General features: G+C 41.3%; 1 protein-coding gene across 5 annotated transcripts in view; it reads right to left on the bottom strand.

The window, feature by feature from the left end:
* Nucleotides 1-15699, bottom strand: part of rbms1 (RNA binding motif, single stranded interacting protein 1) — a 222984-nt gene that overhangs the window by 13319 nt on the left and 193966 nt on the right. For 2 of the 5 annotated variants that reach the window (NM_001097163.1, XM_012969913.3), the window contains 5 exon segments: nt 857-950; nt 1054-1103; nt 3134-3249; nt 13412-13491; nt 15455-15612. In NM_001097163.1, coding sequence (NP_001090632.1) covers nt 857-950; nt 1054-1103; nt 3134-3249; nt 13412-13491; nt 15455-15612 — 498 coding nt within the window. 5 annotated transcript variants of the gene reach the window in all.

Here is a 15699-nt window from a genome sequence, read left to right as displayed (position 1 = left end):
TTTCATTCAGCTTTATGAAATGTACATTTTAGCAGTAAAAAAAAAACACAAACCAAGATCAGTCTCTTTTTGGTTTGGCCCTAGGCACAAATCCTTGGGATCATTCTGAGGTTACCGATTACTCAAGTTCTCTGAGATCAAAATTATTCATGTTCAATTTACTTTCTACACATTGGTTTTGGGAAGCTCAGGTTACAGAGCGGGGTCGGGAAGCCCGGGCTACAAAGAGGGGTCGGGAAGCCCGGGTTACAGAGCCGGGTCGGGAAGCCCGGGCTACAGAGAGGGGTCGGGAAGCCTGGGCTACAGAGAGGGGTCGGGAAGCCCGGGTTACAGAGCTGGGTCGGGAAGCCCGGGCTACAGAGAGGGGTCGGGAAGCCCGGGTTACAGAGCCGGGTCGGGAAGCCCGGGTTACAGAGCCGGGTCGGGAAGCCCGGGCTACAGAGAGGGGTCGGGAAGCCCGGGCTACACAGAGAGGGGTTGGGAAGCCCGGGCTACACAGAGAGGGGTCGGGAAGCCCGGGCTACAGAGCCGGGTCGGGAAGCCCGGGCTACAGAGAGGGGTCGGGAAGCCCGGGCTACAGAGAGGGGTCGGGAAGCCCACACTTCTTATAGGTGGCCAAACACAAGCAGATTTCAGCTGCCAATTTGAGTCCTTTAGACCGATTCGGCAGCTTATCTGCCCGTGTATGGGCTTTCCTGTCTAGACTAGCCTACCCAACAGACATCAGGCCTAAAATTGGCCAGATCTCAATTGGCCAGGTTTGATTTTCCTTCAGATCGGGGACCGCATCGGCTCATTGATGTAGTCCTCAAGGTGAGATTTTATTCCTTTTACCAAATAAATGGTGAACACACACCTGGTACGTTGACACAGGAGACGCAATGTAAGGTGTGATTGATGTCTGGGTTATCATTCTGTTAGTGGCGATGCTGTACGGTGTGGGGTAAAACCTAAAACAAGAACAGAACAGAGGTTTTGAATGATCAGTGGAAATGGTGAGGATAAAATGAATGTAAATAAAAGATCAGAGTTGGAAATCACCTTCGGACATACCCATTTTGAATAGCAGCAGTGGTGGGGTCATATGTAAGTGTCATGCCAGCCTGTAAATGGAAAATATAGAATGACAATGTAATAAATGACAACAGTATTTATGGTATGTACCAAATATACCTTTACTCCTTGATAATTATAGGCATGGCTTATCATCCGTAAACTTTACTAGATGGCACAGATAATTACAGTTCGGTAAAAATAAATCAATCATTTCACACTTAACAATCATTCCATTCCAGAAAAGAACTATTTGAATCCTTAATCTCCGCAAAGTGCTTTGCATCAATGGTTAATATTCTAAATAGGTGTTAGAGCTCAGGGCAGGTGGGAGGCAGCGCTGAGCACTAACACCCCTACTGAACAGTGTGGCATTCCGCTGCTTGAAGCACTAGAATACATTCTAATTGATCTTCTTTGATCAATGTATGAGTTCCTAAAGAAGCAGTTTGGACAGAAACCCACAGCCCATTGTGCCACTACCTTGAAGTAGAATTAAGGGAAAGTAACAAAACAGAACATATAAAAGAGCATAGTTATAAAGCCGTATAAAAACACCAATACAATGGAGAAGTTAGCCTGAGTACCACCACATTTGACACCATAATTTGCGGGTTGACTTTAACGTCAGTGAATTATACCGGGCCTGAAGTGGAGTAAAATAATGGGATAAATTACAGCTGGCGTAACCACAAATAAAATCCACTCCTTTAACAAACAGCGAGATTAGCTCTGTATAATGGCTAATTTCTGTGATCGCCCTGCATGCCGTTCATTCAAGCATAAGGACGTCAAAGGAGCTTTACAAAAATGTCATTTATTTTACACCACTTTCGACACATATTGCTTTGGATGTAAAATACCTTACACACCTTTATAATTATGCCCCACGGAGCATTTTGGCTCAGACAAAAGCCTGAATGGGAGCTTATGTAGCCATAGTTTGAACCTTCTCCAATAGGCACGTTCCATTCATTATACGCATTGTCCTGAGCTACCTGGCCACTAAGCTGGTTAAATAAGAAAATTAATTTCCATTTATTGTGTTGCTACGAACTCGATGAGCTTAGGTCTTGAACTTGCACGTATTCGACACAGGAAAAACACTGCTCCAGAAATGGATGTCAGCCCATGAAAAGGCAGAATTTCAATGCAAATCAGCATCTCATTGTTCCCTCTGTCTTCTCTATTCAGCTGATTCAAAGCAAATGGTATACAAGAGCAAAACGCTTTTATATTCCTGTACCATTCAGCAACGCCGCGCTGTATATAATCTGATTACAAAGCTGAAATTTGCTAACGGCCAAAGGAAAATAGTAAATAACAATCCTTATTTTCGTTCCAGACCTTAGGACTTCTTCCTAAACGCCTACTAACTACTACATTTGGATCCAGAAAATTTTCTCGGCTAAGGGAGGGATTGACAGGTATGGCTGAGCCCCTTGCTGTTCTATTTGGTCAGAAAGAGAAAGGCAGAAGCTTAAGTTACTGAAGCAAGGGGCATCTCCTGACACTTGCCTGCTCTGGTCCATCGCTCATCATAAAACTGAGGAGAAACACCTCCTTCCATTTATACCTGTGCCCAGTCAGACTGGGCTGGGGGCCAGTGAGAAAAAACCCAGGTTAAGCAGGAATGGGACACTGGGAGGGGGTCCTTAGGATGGCAAGAGGCCCTGTTGGGCCTCAGACAACAAGTTTAATGCTGCCTGTGCTCACAAACTAAACAGACTGGTTGCTATGGGTAACTAGACCTACCCTGAAGTAAACAAAAATACCACTACTTTTATAATGTAAGCAATTTTATAAAGGGCAACTTCCCTTACGCTCGGATAAAAACAACATCGTTTTTTTTTTTTTTACAGCTGTAAAAAAAACCGGATAAGAAGAGGTCCAAGCCTATGAGTCTTCGGTGTGTTTGTAAGGATAACCGCAGTCACACACAGTTTAAACAGAAGGATATAAAACTATGAATGACAACACCCGGGCGGTGAATCAACGGAGCCAAAAAGCTCAGCGTGACTCACGCATTTAGCTACTTATTATTCACACACCCACCATGAAGTTTTATGGAAAGACTTACAAGTCTCACCTCGCCCTCTCTAGGCCAGGCTCTTCCATTCTGGACATATTTGTTCTGATTCTGGCGCTTCTTCTGTCCTCCGTCTGCAAACTTGCACAGCAAGGGTTCCGCAGGAGCTGGGGAGGGGCAAACAGAACATAATTATAGTACAGATAACACCAAATAGTGACCAAATAGGGGACCCAAAAAATAATTCCAAATCCTATTCTATCATGACTGAAAAGTTAAAGTAATTGTAATTAAAAATCTGAGCTGTCAATCATATATTGCCTGCCCCGCCTCTATGCCGCATTTATAACAGGTATGGATGATTTCATTAAAAAAAAAAATTGTTATTTCATGTTTAGGTCCCCTTTAACCTCTTTATGTAACTGGCACATTGGAGAAAGAAGAGTTAATAAATAAAACAAATCAGGCCATAGACGGGAAGATACTGCAAGTCGCTCAGAAGACCTATTATGTCGAGTAGTGATTGTATTTACAGTATGATTCCTCTACAAATTCAAAATGACCTTGTAAATAGATTTCATTGTACTGCGTATTATAATATCATATGTGTATCACTCATACAGTGTTGAATAAATTGCATTATTGTTATTTGTCAGTATTCTTAATGGAAATAAACAAAACCTCTCTCTAAATGCAGATCCGCACACACCATTAACTGTAAAAAAACATCCTTTACTTTATTAATACTCAATCTTAATGCGTTTCCACCGCCACTGGTATTAATATTACTGTTTAACCATCTGCATGCCAGTAATCATACAGTGGGGCACTGATTAAAGAGAAACCCCCCAAAATGTATCTATGGGATGTCATGTAGTTTTTACATTGCCTGGCATATAATGTGCTAAATAAAAACATAGATAGTGGTTTGTCAACTTCTTCCTGGGTTCTACATGTGTTTAGATTTTAACACTTGCCAATAAGGCTACTGTTAAGCTGGCCATACATGTAGGGTTGCCACCTGTCTGGTTTTGACCCGGACAGTCTGGTTTCCCAAATTAGGATAACCAGGCAGGACTCTGGAACATTGACGTGACGATCGGCCAATTGCCGCGCCATAGCTCCATCACAGTTCCACCTCCTCCTTGCCCCACAACGTCACGGGCCCGTCCCTTCCCCACCCCCTGATGTTAACCCCACCCCCTGCCCAGCTAAAAAAGCTGGCAGAGGTGGCAACTCTACTTACATGTGAAGATCCGCTAAACCTGTCCAGTTGGCTAAAAATGGAATATTGGTTTGGGGACAGCCCCAGAGGTTCATCCAAACCAACATACTGAGAATACTCCATTAACACCAAGCTACGATTTCCACGATACTCCGCGTAGAGTTCAAGTACAAAACATAAACAGCAACAATGACTGATAACCAGGAGGTTTCTGGAAGTTATTGTGCCTACTATGTGGGGACTTTGAACTTGGAATTTGGCAGACAGTACGGATTCATTAGACCTCAATCAGCGCCAAATGCAAACAAATTTTGATTATTTGGACAGTGATCTTGGCTGAGCAAAGGTATCATCACATATTCAGGTGTGGATATTTACAGACTGTAAAAGCGAAATCTGCCAGAAATAACAAATATGTCCGTGCATACTAAATTTTCTATGTGCCCTGTGCCCCAGCATTGGTTATTAAAGGTTTCATTTGGAAATGTGTTCTGCTGTGTTCTAACATCCTTATTAATAATAATAATAATGATAATAGGAAACACTATAATTTTATATGATTTCTTTATGAGCATCTTCTTTATTGAGACATGAAGTGGCAGCCAATAGGAAGCCCTCTTTCCCCTCCTTAGTTCGGGTTTTGGAAAGTGATACCTTAAAAAAAGGTGTCAGGCATAGGAACTAAGAACAGAAAACAAATATATTGGTCAATATGAACAATTCTTTTTTGACACCACTGGGACTTTGAGTGGGTCCATGAGAGCTCCCTTTTTCCTATTAAGTTCAGGCCACTGATATCCTTTCAAGTTAGCTTTAGTAGCCTAAAGTGGCCGGCTAATGTCTCTTCTCCTGTTCTCAACAGGCAGGTCCTCAAATTCCTCTAGTCCCAAAGGCGCACAATATGATAACTTTTTAATGCTTGGGAAGAGTGAAAATGGCTCCTGGTTGAGTGAAGAAGAAGCTGCCAAGACCTTGGTGCCTGGTGGTTCTTGGGCACGTCGTTACATTTAAATACCATTAGGGTCAATTAGTGGTGGATTGAGGCGTCTCCTTCAGTTTGGCAGCTGGATGCACAAAGCATCTTGGTTGATAGTAATCAGTTTATTTCTTCTTTTAAGAGACCCAAGAGCCAATTGAAACAGAGTTAAGAACCTGGAGCTTACAAAGTACATGACCAATCTGGTTTTACATGTGACCTGCTTGTGGTGGAACTGTAAAGATAATATCGCTGTTTTTTTAATAAATATTTTGATTTTCAAGACCTGCCTGACCTCTATTTTCTTATTTTTCTTGTTTTTTTTTTCCTTTGCCCCTTTCCATTGCCAAGTTCTAGGTTCAATGTGGAGACATGGGACACGGTGTACATATATAACTTCAAAGGACGAGAGTGTCCACAGCCAAAGATTACATATTTGCTCGAGTTCCGTAACAACCCTATTTTCCGACTGCTTTCCTTGGAATATTTCAAGTGTAGAGTGAAAATACCTTGGGTGCCAAACAGATTTAACACCTGCATAGCAAGCAGCGATGGCTTCCTACACTATTTATGCATGAAATATACATAAGAATTTTTTTGGCATCATGTTTTCTATATAATCTTGCCTCTGAACATATAAAAAGGCAAATTATTGTTCCACCACAAGGAAATCAATGGACTACACTACTTCAATTCTGTTTTGTTGTTTGTAATGAATGAATAAATTCATTATTGCTCAATCTAATCTGAAAATGAGTAGTCTTTATTCCCTGCCCATAACCACCCATGAAGAAGAACAATTATGCCCTGTGCCAATAGTTGCCAAATAGCAGCCCAACAACTTCAGTTTTAGAAAAGGCTAAAGCAGGTCATGAGAGATGTTGGGGGGGGTAGTTTGTTTCAGAACAAGAGTTGGGAGATGTAGTTCTGTTATCCATGACGCAGAGTGATCTCACTTGGCATATAGGCGAGTTTCACACACACATCAAGGCCTCGGTGACACTTTACACAGCTTCATCTTTAGCCTTAGGACAAATTTTCATTGATGGCTTTCACAAGAGGAATGTTCTTGCTTGTAGCTGGCCCTTTTCCATGTACCAACTATATATATAATTTTTGGAACATTATAAATGCAGACATTTCAGAATCATCAACATAGTTCCTGAGACTAGACTTAAGTTGGCCATAAGATGCCAAACAAATGTGTCTGGGCCCAATTTTCACCCAGATATCGGTGGGGCAGGTCCGCTGGTGGCCACTAAAACTTTAAGGGTGGCCACCTTTACATGGCCTGAACAATAACAGCTTACTACAATAATACAATTATTAGCCTGGGGCAACCCGAGTGGCAAAATAAGGTTCCTTTGGCTAGTATTGGTTTCTGCTGTAGATATATTTAGCTTTAGCACTTTGGTATTTAAGAGCTGCCTACGATTTTGGAAGCAAAAGTTCAAGTTTAAGGGCAACCATTACTTTATAGACTTTATATAGAGCTATTAGTATACACACCCATTTAAAAGCCAACAGTACATATGCTCTTAGCAGTATGTGTGTTTTATTGGCATATTTCTATAATAGGACTACCGTACAGCTAATCACTACATACTGTTCATTTCCGCTGTAACTCTGCAACCGAGAATTTAAATGTTGAGTCTTAAAACCGCCAACACACTTTGTAGGAAGCCGGCAGTTACTGCTTATCCACATGGGCCGCCGATTTTCATTCTTCCAAAGCAGTAACCCCTGTATAGACATTATCTAGATATAAGCGCACACTGCGTGCATTCTTACAGTTCAGAGCAAGTGACGTCAACCCCATCAGCCTTTACAGCCAGAATCTCTTTCTTCCACTTGCTAAAAACAGCTCCTGAAATTTGTTAATTCCTACGTAAATATAAACTCTTTGTCATTTTTTTGTTGTGCGTGTAAGGATATTAAAGGCATACGGTCCGAAATAATGACATATAAAAAAGCCATATGTAACAACTATTATTTTCCGCCTTTTCTAGAGACGACACTTTCAAAATAGGGTGTGATTTTTTTGTAATAGTTCTTTGTGCCAACAAGCTATTGTTCTACATTAATCAGTTTTTGAGTCTCCTACACACCTCAGAAAGGTGTGTCCGAATACATAGCCGGGGGCCACATGAGTTATAGGTACAACCAGATTTTCCGACCTGATTTACTCTAATCCAGTAGGATCAAATGATGAGTTTGTAAATATACAAGCCTTGTTTATCTGAGTGCATTGGCACACCTTGAGAGGATATTGTTAACATGAAACAGAGAGCCAAAAGGATAAAAACGGACCCTTTCTGCACTTGCAATTTAATTGCACTTACCCCCCATAGTGTTCTCAGGAAAGGTTGTACACATCTTAAAATATCATAAAGGGGATCTTCAGCTTCTGAACCAAAATGTGTTAATGAGCCCCACACAACCTATCACTGTAATCTGTTCCTTATATGCTGAAGACCAGCTGCAAAACACTTCTTCTCTTTCTCCATAACTCAAAATCCTGGCTTGGGGAGGAGGGACTAAAACATTGATGTTACAAACTGTAACAACTTCTCCACAGCTTACAGACAAAATGCAGGAACTACATAACCCACAATGCATTGCACTGTGATGTTCTTAACTGACATGAAGGCATGATGAAGTCAGGCTGAGGGCAGTCGACTACTGTTACATTTTCTTTTTTTTTTTTGAGTCTCAAAGTAATCAGCCAGATTAGCAGGAGAACAGGGGCAGGTTTAAGTAACTGTTCCAAAACAAATTGTTACAAAAATCATAAAAAAGCTGCATGTTTCTTGTAGATTGTAAGCTCTTTTGGGCAGGGCTCTCTTCACCTCATGTTTCGGTTATTGATTGCTTTATATGTTACTCTGTATGTCCAATGTATGAACCCCACTTATTGTACAGCGCTGCGGGATATGTTGGAGCTTTATAAATGAATGTTAATAATAATATTTTTTTTACTTAATATATATTCTTTCAAAAACTTAAGTTGTGTTTGGCTGGAGTTCCCCTTTAACTTCTTCCATTTTCTGCAATCTAGAGCTCAAACTGTAGCTTCCCATTATAGACACAACATAATTCCCTATAAACAAGTCTATATCTGTGGTGTAAACTACATGGTAATAGTCTATCTGTGTATATGCCATGGAGCCCATAAATCTCCCCAGAGCATGCCCTAATTAGCGCTCGTATATTCTATCAACGAGGTGTGCCCGTTAATGTCTTTCTGGTGAATCACACACACCAATTAATTTTCAAAATCAGGGCTGACTCATAGACTTTGTGAATAAACAGTTACAAATGTAAGTTTCATCGGAGTAGTACAAATGGAAATGGCATGCCTTCCATGGAACTGAATCACAAATCCCTGCCGAAAAAACTGTGGCGGAACCGGCGTATGGTTGGATACAGTGCAACAATATTACTGGCCCCCACCTTATTATTTCCAGTGCCAGGGGCAGATAATATGAAGCTCAGTAGGGGGGATGGTTGTATAATACCACTCAACTGATGATAACATTCCCAACTATTTTTACTAGTATCACCCATAATGGGTAGTTTCCCCACAAGGCTAAGCTTGCCTAGTCAACCATAGAGGTTTTGTTAAAGGAGAAGGAAAGGTAAAAACTAAGTAAGCGTTATCAGAATGTAAATACAGCCATAAGCATTTATATTGATGCTGCACTGAGTCCTCTATCAAAAGAAACACAGGATTTCTTGTCTCTTTTTTTTGTAAACATGTTGTTCCAGTGTCTGACTTCCTCTCTTAGTAACACCCTTAATTCCCTGGGCTAGAGTCTGCGCAGTTCTCTCCTCTCTCCCACAAGAATGCTAAGAACTCCCTCCGCCCTCCCTTAGGAATGTGTGATCTGAGCTAGAGCAGCGGTGGCCAATACGCCGATCGCAGTCCACCAGTCGATCCCCCATGGATTTCTGATGGGCCGCAGTTAAGTCAGGGATGCTGAAATGCTGCATGAATGTGTATGCCCGTGACGCAGCGTACGTACGCATTCACGCTGCAGTTCAGCTTTCCCAGGGCATCGGTCGATTGCCGATAAAAAAGATCTGGCCACCTCTGGGCTAGAGATTGCAGGAAGGAAGCTACCTAAAATGGCAGCTGCTATATTAAGCAAATGGAGAAAGCTTCTAAAGCTGTTTACTCGGGTATGGTAATGGTTTCTGCAGAATAAATATAATGTTCTAGGTGGCACTAATTGGCAAATCTATTGGCAGTAAAATGCCAAAATGCCATTCCTTCTCCTTTAAGATGGCAAAGAATATATGTCTACAACATGGAATGGATACAATAAGATGCAATAATGCTCGAGTTCCATTTTTCTGTTAAATTGCCAATGAAACTGACCTGCAAAGGGCTCACCTTTCGTGAATAACATTGGCCTAACCTTTCCCTGCACAGGCCTGTCTCCTTCTCCCCCGGCTTGCTGCTGTTGCTATAAATGATTAGCTTTTCTTACTAGCACTAAATCACGTGCTACGGAAGGAATACATAAGCCCAAGTGAGGGCAAGGACAGTAAAATGACATATTACATGTCTAATGTCTAAAAAAATGTAATCAATCCCAGGACTGGCCAAGGAAGGACTTTGCATTGTGCCCTTTGTATTAGATTATTGTAAAAAAAAATGTTATTGTAAATAGTCAGTCTAAATTTTCTTTTCTCCAGCTTTTATTTTATTCTCTAAGGCTGTGTAAAAATATAATCTTAGTCATTTCTGATGGACCTCTGATCAGAAAGCCTAAACTCCGACTTCTAAACCAAAATTTGTTAAAGAGCCACGCACAATAAAGAAACCCCTAATATCCCTATCACTGTAATTTGTTCCTTCAAACAGTATGATTACATACCATTTTTATATGATGAAATCCTGGCAGGGGAGGTGGGACTAAAACACCAGTGTTACTGTCTGTGGAGAGCAGCTCTTCTATTGTCTTCTGCTTTATGGTTGATGGGAAATGGGAAATGCATTGTTTGGAATGCGCTGTTTCACCTGTATAAGTGGGAATTCCAGACCCTCTCAGACTTTCCCATAAGCCTGCTAGTCTCAGGCAGGTAAGGGCATATAAAGGTTTAATCCCCCCTTCCCCTGTGTCTCCTACAGGAAGGGAAAACCTACAGAGATCAGGCAATGCTGTCCCTAATTGGAAGAGCAGAGCATGGCATGCACATGTGACTGGGCACTAAAAAATATTAATATTACATTACTACTGAGCCATTTTGATCTTTGGAAATATCTATCTAATAAATTAGCTTATTATACTGTAAAGCAAAAGCATCTATGGGATACATATTCACTCTTCTACAACGGAGCAGGAGCACTTACACTCTTAAGGGCTCATTTAGGTCCGCAAGCAGTGGGCAACTTGTGTTTTTTTCCTGTTGAGTGTAGCACCTCTTTCATTAAAGTTACTTGTGTCAAAATGCACTCATTGCACCTTCTTTGCCATTTTGGCAAATGAAAAGCAACTGTGATAGGTGCAACGCAATTGTGTCAAGAAAATTGCCATTTGCATTCACAATGACCCAGAATTTCTGGGAGAAAAGTACTGCAATGTGGGAAAACAATATGGCGATTGTGCTCAAAACTGCACTTTGCTCACAGTGTCAGGGTAAGTGGACCCTTTCAGCTCTCTCATTCCTCCAAATAGCAACAGAGCCCAATGCTTCTGTCTGGGAAAGGAAGGAGATGATTACTCCTTACAAGTACATTAAAGGGCATTATAGGCAGATATTGGGGGATCTTTTTTCCCATAAAAAAGACCAAAGAACCTGAGGCTACCCTCATTAGAGTTGAGTGACTGAATTTCGATCTAAAGGAGCAAAGGTTAAGCTTATATATGTGAGTATACAGGTAGGTCTGTATAGTTATGTGTTTATATTTATGCTTGGGGGTCATTGAGAACTTGTTAGATTTGAAGTAACTATTATATACTATAAAATCGGATTCAAGGATGGGAACACTTGCAGCGAGGACTGCATTGGCTCATTGATGCTGTCCTTGCTCCTATGGCTCCTATTCCCATCGTTGGGATCAGACTTTTCACATATCGCCCACCTTGGGTGGACATATTGGGGTAAAGATCCGGTCATTTGGTGACCTTGCCAAATAAACGGATCTTATAGTGTATAATCAAACCTGCCTGATATGTACCCAGTAGGCCCCATACATGGCCAGATAATTTCTCTGAAGGACCCAAATCGGCAGCTTAAATCTGCCCACGTATGGCCACCTGTGCTGTATCAATGTAAAATGCTGTCTTTGAAGGGCAAGTAATTTCCAGGATAAAAATACTGTATATAGCCTAAAATAAATAGGGGTAATGTGGTCCAATGTTATACTATTGGCCACGGCCAGTAGCTCTCGGTTTGTCAGGTTAGGGCCTCCATGCAGCCTTGGGCATAGAACCAGGCAATAACTTTTTCTCCAGGGTTTACTTTACGTATTTAGTACACTATATATGCCTACATTGCAAAGTTCTGTTTGAGTAGCATGTAAAGGCAAAGTTCCCAAGAATGTTTTGTGTAAATAATCATACGAAAAAAACCAAAAAGTCTTTCTAGACTGTTTCAGGTATGCCCGAGAATGATAAAGAAATGTACTTTATATATATATATAATAATTTTATACTGGGGGGTAGTGCTAAATGATATAAAAAAGGGAAATACATACTAATACTAAAGCAGTTTAAATCCCTTCACAGTCAAACAAGCAAGCAAAGACAGCTGCCAGGTTTCTAAACAATGGCGTTCTGATTGATGGACCTGGGTGAGTAGGGTTGGCCACACACAGGCCAACTGCTTACATTCAATCCAGTCACTTCTGGGAAACATATATTATTATTACCCTTTATTTATGTAATTCCATCACATTTACAGACACTGTTCATCATTCACATTAGTCCCTGATCCCTTTCACATTCACATAAAATACATACTAGGGCCAGTTCCATTAGGAGCCAATTAACCGTCCTGTAGATTTTTTGGAGTATGAGAGGAAACCAAAACATACATGGGGAAAACCTACAAATTTCTCAGCAGATAGTGCCCAGGTCAGAATTGAACTAAGGACACAATAATCATCAGACCATGCATGGAAGGGATGTGTAGGTCGAAGAATTTTCAACCCAGGCCCATCTCTTCAACATCCAATGCAACCATGCCTGATCCATCACTAGTGGGTATGGGTCTGTGGGGAGAGGTTGGGGAGTGGCTGGGCTGGTGGCCATTATGGCCTGCCTCAGGGGGCCACGGGTCAGCCCTAACCTGCCCATCCCCAGGGCCATAACTAGAGGAGAGGAAGAGAAGAGAATGTTCTACCCCTAGTCTGGGCCCTAGTCCACTCATCCACCTTGTCTTCCCGCTCACCTGGGTTTCCTAGGGAATCTGGCCAGCTACCCAAATAATTTGACCAATCAAGTTCTGACTTGAATTCAGCAGTGTTGATTTGCCTAACGCATACACAGAGTCAAGTCATGTTGATGAACTGAAATGGTTTGCACCTCCTATCTGACCAACCACCCCCAAGTCACTAAACTGAATTGGTGCACTTTATCAGCGCAGAGTAAATGAGGAATAAAATATATAAACAGGTTATGAAAGAGAACTGAAAACAACATGAATTATCACTAAAACGAACCCTTTTGTGGGGGGGCCATAATGTAGAATTATGATGAGTGGTGAGATAGCATCAAAACAAAAATCCTACTGTTAATTTAGAAAGCAGAATACCCAGAAAATGTTATAATTACCTAATATTTCATGACATCATTCCCCAGATTATACCCTCATTACAACAGGAGTGCAGAGTTTTATAAACCTAACTAGCGTCCAACATCAGCCTAAGCACGTGCAGCTGCCAGAACCAATGAGCTATTTATTTACCCTTTATAATACAGCCGGCCTTGATTAGTGAGGTTTGCCCTTGTTCTTAACCCCGTAGCAACCAATCAACAGTATGAATAATGGAAAAAAAAATAAAAAATAAAAAATGTTTGATTGGTCATTATGGTTTAATGCGGCAAACTCCTCTGTGTAACTAGAAAACTTCCTGAATATTCAAGAAATAATAATTTCAGAAAAAAAAGGTACTTACCAGAAACTCCAGGTAGCGTTTTAATGAATTTTCCATTAAAATGACTAATCACTGCTTCACATTTCTCTGTAGATTCCATCCTGTAAGAGAAAATGAGTGAAGCCTTCCATTGGTAGGGAACGCTAATGGGGAAATGATGGCAAACGCATACACACATATAATACACACAATAAATGCAGGAATGAAACATGGCGGGCAACAATGCATTGAGCAGCGATGTGCGGTGCCCTCTGCCCAGGCCATAAATAACGCAGACTGCACTCCCAGAACTCTTAATAAACAGAAAAGCTGAGCAAATAAATGGCTGTTGCCACGCTTGCAGTTTCACTCCCATTTCCCTGCAGTTATCTCCTAAATGTATTCAGCAGAGCCGTGCCACATTCAAAATGCGCCGTTTGTGTTATTAGAGGATAAGAAAGGTGCAGACAGGGCACAAGGGCCCCCGGTAGGGTTTAATACTGAAAAGGTTAACTGTTCTGGAGTAGGTAAAATGCACGTTTTTTTCTCATTTAAATGGAAGTAATAACAGGGTGGTAACTATGACACAAAAAACAGAAATTCTGCTTATTGTGTAACAAAGGGTAGATCCCATTATTAAACACAAGGGGGGTCATTTATCAATACTGGACAAATTTGCCCATGGGCAGTGACCTATGGCAACTGAGCACATTGTTGCATTCATTGTTCTACCAGTGGCTAGTTGAAAAAAAACAATCACTGATTGGTTGCTATGGTTTACTGCCCACGGGCAAATTTGCTTAGTGTTAATAAGGAGTTTTGTAAAAATCCCCAGTTTGGTAGCTTCCATTTACTTCTGTCCTATGCCAGCTGGGAGCGTAGAAAATCAGTTGTATTGTGGGGTCCATATGTTGCCAAATCTAACAAGTTAGTGTTATAGTGGCCATATACAGGCAGATTTAAGCTCCTTCAGTCCGAGTCAGCAGCTTATGTGTCTGTGTACTGAATTAGTTTGTAAGCTCTGTGGGGCAGGAATGTACCATGCCTGGGTCTGGCACAGTGTTGAGTACAATTAGCAGCCCTGTGTAAAGCAGGCCCTACGGTATAGGATCCTCTTGGTGAGGTTGCCAAATAGAGAGATCTTTCTCTGATATGCCCTCCTTAGGGTGGCCATACGCGGGCCAAAAATCAGCCATATGTCAATTGGGTAGGTTTAAAAACCTGAAGGTGGGCATATTGGTTTAAGTTACACTGGTTTGGGAACCTGGCACCAACAAGCTGATGCGGTCTTCAATCCAATGGGAAAATTAAATCTGCCCAATTGACATCTGGACAATTTTCGGCCTGATATCGGTTGGGTGGTCCATGCATACATGGGCAGATAAGCTGACAAACTGGGTTGAAGGCTTTTACATGGCCGCCCTAAGGATAATGATATCAAAATACTTGCAACTGTCTCAGTTTCTGCATGACAATGCCAAGCTAGAGACCCCAAAAGAAACCTCCTTGGAAATGGGAAAGATTTGGACAGATCACAGGGGTACTTTAAACTGGGCCTGTATTTTTTTTTTTAGTGTCTTAAACTTGGCTATTTCAAGATCTAAGCTCAGTTGGTACAGTTTTCATACATTTGCACACAGGCACTTGTCGATTTACATTCAAGACTATGGGGTGCTGCTTCAAACGCTTTAGTGCCATATTTCTGTGCAACTATAAACATGGCACCCGAGGCAGCCCTGTGTGTCATTACCCTTATGAAAAAAAACTACTTGTTAAATGGATTTGTTAAACCATTTAACACATTCCCTAGTGCTCACCTCAAAACATTACAAATGTAAAGGAATCTGATTATTTATTTCCATTGAACCTACGCATTTTCTAGTGATGTACGGCCTGGGAGAGTAATTCTAACAAAAACAGCGGAATAATGTAAATACCTGGAGGATGGGTGACAGCGGAATGTAACACACAGATGTGATTTGATATATTCATTTCATGTTAGGAGGAAATGCCCCTCCCCCCTTGTGGCCTGAGAACAAAGGGCAAATAGTCCAAACCAAGTTTATTAGAGAGATGGAGTCCTACCTTGCAAACCCAACCCCACGGCTGGTACCACTTGAATCACGCAGTATCCTGGTAGAGATTACTTGTCCAAAGGGTTTCAGCATACTCTCCAATTCTTGCTCGTCCATGGAAAGAGGCAGATTTGATATGTACAGATTGGTAGGATCTTGTTCCTGTTGCTGTAACAAGAAGAAAACACAACATTAAATACATGTATATGCACCTTAAATACAAAAATACAAATATATACACACACACGCATATAA

The sequence above is a fragment of the Xenopus tropicalis genome, chromosome 9, assembly GCF_000004195.4.
Source record: "Xenopus tropicalis strain Nigerian chromosome 9, UCB_Xtro_10.0, whole genome shotgun sequence".
NCBI lineage: Eukaryota > Metazoa > Chordata > Amphibia > Anura > Pipidae > Xenopus > Xenopus tropicalis.
The sequence above is the reverse complement of the archived record's forward strand: the minus strand, read 5'-3'. Positions and strand labels throughout refer to the sequence as shown.